The 6121-nt window shown below is 38.8% G+C and overlaps 1 protein-coding gene across 1 annotated transcript in view; it reads left to right on the top strand.

Annotated features, from left to right (window-relative positions):
- Nucleotides 1-4555, top strand: part of LOC100954485 (dimethylaniline monooxygenase [N-oxide-forming] 5-like) — an 18778-nt gene extending 14223 nt beyond the window's left edge. Inside the window, exons 6-8 of the mRNA XM_003785839.1 lie at nucleotides 659-1008; nucleotides 3014-3086; nucleotides 4198-4555. Coding sequence (XP_003785887.1) covers nucleotides 659-1008; nucleotides 3014-3086; nucleotides 4198-4555 — 781 coding nt within the window. The remainder of the gene's footprint in view (nucleotides 1-658; nucleotides 1009-3013; nucleotides 3087-4197) is intronic.
- Nucleotides 4556-6121: the final 1566 nt, after the last annotated feature.

The raw sequence follows: 6121 nt of genomic DNA, 5'->3' as shown, positions 1-6121 counted from the left end.
AAATATAACAGAAGTTACACAAGTCCTCTACACTGAATTTCACAATGCAATATTGAGAGAAAAAAAAAAATAAAAAAAAAATAAAGACATAATTTTTTAAAAAAAAGAATAAATAAAAAGGAATTGAGGAAAAGAAACCTTTTATAAAACCAAAATGTGTGCTTTTCCTTTTTGTTAACAGTAAATCCAGTAGTATTTTCTTTTTTTGTTTGTTTATACATTTTGCTTATTTATTTTAAATTAATTTTATTAAATCATAATTCTATACATTTATGGGGTACAATGTGATGATTTGATATACAATGTGGAATGTTTAAATCAAACTGATTAACATAATCATCACCTCACTTACTTATTTTTTGTGATAAGACATTTATAATACACTCTTAGTTATTTGGAAATGTACCCTTGCATTGTGCACATTGAGATCCCACCAAATATCCTCCCTCCATTTACCCTCCCACCTCCAAATGGAAAAAAGTATACAAAATACTCAATACTATTATGAAACCAATATATAGTCACTTACACATTCATATATGAATGATAAAACACAAATATAGTCCAAACTCTGTGTTTGTCACCAGGCATTTTCTTAATTCTACTCCTTTCCAAAAAGATTTATTAATTTTCCTGAACTTCAAATTCTATTCTTCAGGTTTCTAAACCATCAAGCTACTTTTGGTGATGATCTGCCCAACCACATAATTTCTGGAAGAGTTCTGATAAAACCAAATGTGAGAGAGTTTACAGAGACATCGGCCATCTTTGAAGATGACACAGAAGAGGACATTGATGTCATCATCTTTGCTACAGGCTACACGTTGTCTTTCCTTTTCTTGGAGGATGACTCAAAAATCCTGGACAGCCAGCACTCTATGTTTAAATTTGTGTTCCCTCCTCAGCTGGAGAAGCCAACACTAGCTTTTATTGGCATCATCCAGCCAGTGGGAGCCACCATTCCCACTGCAGAAATCCAGAGCCGATGGGCTGTACGTGTTTTCAAAGGTATGCTCTGACCTGATATGAACATTCAGAAAAAGTATACATTAGGTGTATACATTAGGTGGTGTGAGTTAAGAAGCATTGCCAAGGTCATCCTGGGCAAAATATCTCTGATGTTAAAACCTTCACAATGTCTAAAATCCTGCCACTTGAGATTTGTTTCTTCAGTGTTTGATAGCTACTTATTTAATATTTAGGATTCTTAGGCCAGGCACAGTGGCTCACACCTGTAATCCCAGCACTCTGGGAGGCCAAGGAGGGAGAATCACATGAACTCAGGAGTTTGAGACCAGCCTGAGCAAAAGCAAGAGCCTGTCTCTACTAAAAATAGGAAAGTTAGCTGGGCATTGTGGTAGTCACCTATAGTCTCAGCCACTTGGGAGGCTGAGGCAGGAGGATGGCTTGAACCCAGGAGTTTGTGGTTGCTGTGAGCTAGGTGGAAGTTATGATTCTCTAGCCGGGGGCAACAGAGTGAGATTCTGTTTTCAAAAAAAAAAAAAAAAAAATTGGGGCTTGGCGCCTATAGCTCAACCGGCTAAGGCACCAGCCACATACACCTAAGGTGGCGGGTTCGAATCCCCAGCCCGGACCCGCCAAACAACAATGACGGCTGCAACCAAAAAAATAGCCGGGTGTTGTGGCGGGCGCCTGTGGTCCCAGCTACTTAAGAGGCAGAGGCAGGAGACTCGCTTGAGCCCAGAAGTTGGAGGTTGCTGTAAGCTGTAATGCCATGGCACTCTACCCAGGGGGACAGCTTGAAGCTCTGTCTCAAAAAAAAAAAAAATTGGGATTCTTATATGAAAATAACAAATCAAAATCTATTATCTTAAGCTATCACCAAATAACAATTTATTGGCAAGTAATACTTCAGAGCACTATGGGGATGTATAGTATAAGAAATGAGAGCAGAAGGAGAAAAGAGATCTCAACAAGAAGCATTGAAGGGAGATGACACTTGGACTACCCCCCAGCAGGAGACTGAAATCAAAGACAGTATTTTTTTCTCAAGTTTCCATTCAAAACATAAAGAAGACAAGCAGGTACATATAGCACCACAGCACATTTACAAGAACAAGGGCTTTGTGATCAAATTGTTAAAAAATTAAAACTCATCTCTCCGTGTACTGGCTGCGTAATCTTCACATGCTGCTTGATCTCCATAATTTCATTTGTAAAAAAATGGGATGACCGATATCTACTTTTCAGGGTGGTGTAAATTAACAATCAAGCACCTTGACTTCGGTAGGCAGTCAGTGAAAACTGATAGAATGAACTGATTGAATGAACGGAGATTAACTGCTGTTGTAATCCTTTATTAATTGTTCCTTATTTTACTATTATTCTAAGCTTGAGAATGAATCAGTTAAGACAGATTCAAAACGTCCCTCAGTCATACTGTAATAATTTTGCTCCTTTGTCTCCTTCCCTTTTGAAAAGTTTACCACATTTTCCTGGAACATTCTGTGTATCAAAATATAGGATGTCACCTGTCTTAGGAATGAAGAATTGTAAGAAAGTGCCTTTCATGAGTTAAAATGGGAAATTAGAAATAAATCTCTGTTCAGTGAAAACAATGAGGCGACATGGAATCCTCACTAATAGCTACAATCCATGTTTGCAAACTAAGTCATATCATAAACAAATGAGCATAACTCACTATGGAAAGGAGAGCCAGGGTGAGTGCTGTTAATAGGACCACAAACACGTTAATTTGTGACTTGTCTGTTGGGTGAGACTCCCTTTGGCTTATCCTTCTTCGTGGGTGTTGAGGTCTGCTAATCAAGATGTGAACTCATCAGATGTGAGCCAGGACGTGTGCCTGCATCTGACAAGCACCTGGGAAAACAATGCGTGGAGGGCACTGCAGAGCAATTCCAGCATCCACCTTCTCTCCCCAATGCCTGCACCACCTACTCACCATGTTCTCTGCCACATTGAACCTATTTTCTACTGAAACCACATCTTCTTGATAAGAAAGCCATGTTCTAATCTGGAATTTCTTTCCTAGGATTGAATAAACTACCTTCAGAGAGTAGCATGATGGCGGACATAAGAAAGATGAGAGGGAAGTTGGAAAAAGTGTAAGAAACCTGTTTCTTGGTGAAAGTCAATTGAACGTGTTCAGGAGGAGCTGTTTGCTTACCACATATTCCTTGTATTTTTCTGGTCCTAAAATCTGAATCTGTTCATTTAAATAAGTTCTCAAAGTACCCACTTTTATATCTCGTCTTAACTAAGCATAACATCAGATATGGAACATTTTAGGGGTGAAATGGAAACAGAATAGTCCACCAAGGATACCTCAGAGTTTTTTGGAAGTCCATAGAACAGCAGGTACAGCATATAATTTTAAATTTATGACAGTTTTACAGATGTAAGGCATATGGGAATTTAAGATGAAATGAAGGATTGTTTCATTCTTCTAAGGAGTTGAAAAGATAGATCAATATGAGAAATGAGTTGCCCAATCACTACAGAATCTGAATAAAATTCTGATAAGGTCAGAAGCTTGTAGATTGTGCCCAAATCTTCTTAATAGAAAATTATTCTCCCCCACCTGAGTTGTGAGTGTAATTAATTTTTTTTCAGTAAATATCTGTTGAGAATCTACAATGTGAATGTCACAGCATGTTCCCTAAGATCAAAGGGCTGACATCCTAGGAACAGTCAGTTATCAGAGTAACTTTAATTTAAGAAGGTGAGCCAGGAATTGCATTTCAGTAATACTTAAAATCAAATTACTGTCACACATACCTGAATAATTGGCCTATACAATTCATACAGCACAGTTCTCACCACTGATTTACTGAGAGGAGATTATATCCTGAAGGCGAATCAAATGCATGACAAAAAGACAGAATTTAGGAAAAGGAAAAGATGTCATTGATAAGACAAACATCTTCTGAAACCTGCCTATTACTATCCAAAACTCCTTCAGTGGATTTGGGGTAGGGATGAATACACCTGTGTGAATGTTTCTTAAAAACCACTGTGACTGGGGTAGCTGAAAACAAAAGCAAACTCATCTCATCTCTTCGTTGTTTGAGAAATCATCAATGGTCTGGTTGCTATTAATTTTTTGCCCTATAGATAAACCCCACCTACAATGTCCACCCAGTGTACACAGGAAACGGTGCTTGAAGGGTTGAGAGTCGGATGGGGCAGTTCTGATTTTTGCCTTTCTGGTTTCAGATTCCTGAATGGTCCTCGCGTTACATACGGCAGGGTGCCGTATGTGGATTACATGGATGAAATTGCCTCGGAAATAGGTGTGAAGCCCAAACCGCTCTCCCTCTTTCTGTGGGATCCACTGTTGGCCAAGGAAGTTTTGTTGGGACCGTGCACCCCTTTCCAGTATCGCATCCAGGGGCCGGGAAAGTGGGTGGGGGCCCGGGGAGCCATCCTGACCCAAAGAGCGTGGATCATCAAGCCTCTGAAGACTCGCGTCCTCGCCTGCCACCAGCCTCCACTCTCCATGCCATTTTGGCTTAAAAGTGTCTGTGCAACCTTTTTCCTCTTGGTCCTCACTTTAGTCGTTGTTAAAGGATAATCCTCCTATTTCATCATCATGTAGAACTCAACAGTGGCACACAGTAATTGGGTAAAGGCTTTTCTCTCAGTTTGGACTAGAACGATGCAATGCATTGTCTAATAATTCCGAATTTTCTCATACATGAATATTTTGGAAAAACTGGCAATTCGCTTAACAGAGATTTCAAATGAAGTGGCTTGTTTAAAACTTTACTTGTGGAGTGCACATTTAGTTTCTATAACATGACAAATGTTCTCTGCTACACCAAGTATTTCTAGGCTCTCTCTAAAGTAAACACAATTTGTCAGTTCTGTGCAACTGGCAAATTGATGTTTCTGCATCCAAAGCGTAGGCTAAGAAAAAGCATCTCTTCAAATGTTTTGAAAAAAGTTAACACGAAAAATGTCCTCATCAGAAACCCCTTCCAGGCAGGTCACATTTTACAGAATCTGGACATTGAGGTAGCAGGCTGTTTCCAGCATGTTTGAGATTTTGCTAAGGTATGGAGGGTGGCATGGAGAGAAAAAGAGGCAATAATAAAAGTCAGGAACTATGCATAATTTTGTGTTCTATTAAAACCCTCAAAATACATAGAATAAGTCCTATAGTAAATATACAAATTTCTATAAAAACGCTCAGGACAATGAGAAGCAGATATGGGAGAAAAGAGAAAAAAATGTATTTGCAGCACTTATAGACACTAATGATTAATCAGAAAGGTGATGTATTTTAGATTCTAATTCAGTCATTCCTGTCACCAAGCTATGTTGGAGTCTAGTCCTGATATTCTGTATAATAGTTTTTTTATCTGAACAATTACTATATCACTCATTCTTTCACATACTCAAAAAGTATTTGTTTAGCACATGCTGTGTCAGACATGTGCTAACACTGGGAATGTGCACTGGGTGGCATCCAGTCTTACAGATACAATGCCACCCATGTGTTGATGATGCCTTATGACCATCAAGAGCTTGCAATGAGAAAAAATAGGCATATAAACAGACAAATAGCAATTGAACACAGGTACATCTGTCTATAACAAAAATAGGAACAAAGTACAGTTGGAATTCAGAGGACAGGTCTCCAGAGTTGGCCTGGCCCCGCTTCAAAGCTTACTCACATCACCACATGCTTTCCAGTATGTTCAAACTTACTAAACCAAACTCTGGTGGTTTGCCCTAGAGATGTGCTTCTCCATCTCCATAAAAGGAAACTCCATCTTTAGTCTCAAACCAAAAGTGTCAAGAGTCTCGATCCCTCTATTTCATACTCCACATCCCATTAGTAGCTCTCAGCAAATCTTTTCAATTTCAAAGTAAATCCAGAATCTCCTCACTTCTAATCAAATTACTCATCAAATTGATTTCATACTCCACATCCCATTAGTAGGCTCTCAGCAAATCTTTTCAATTTCAAAGTAAATCCAGAATCTCCTCACTTCTAATCAAATTACTCATCAAATTGATTTCATACTCCACATCCCATTAGTAGGCTCTCAGCAAATCTTTTCAATTTCAAAGTAAATCCAGAATCTCCTCACTTCTAACCAGCTTCACTGCTGCTAGGAGTCAGAAGACTTTA

Source organism: Otolemur garnettii, unplaced genomic scaffold (assembly GCF_000181295.1).
Source record: "Otolemur garnettii isolate 467f Iridium unplaced genomic scaffold, OtoGar3 scaffold00016, whole genome shotgun sequence".
Classification (NCBI taxonomy): domain Eukaryota; kingdom Metazoa; phylum Chordata; class Mammalia; order Primates; family Galagidae; genus Otolemur; species Otolemur garnettii.
This window is presented reverse-complemented; position numbering and strand designations above follow the sequence as displayed.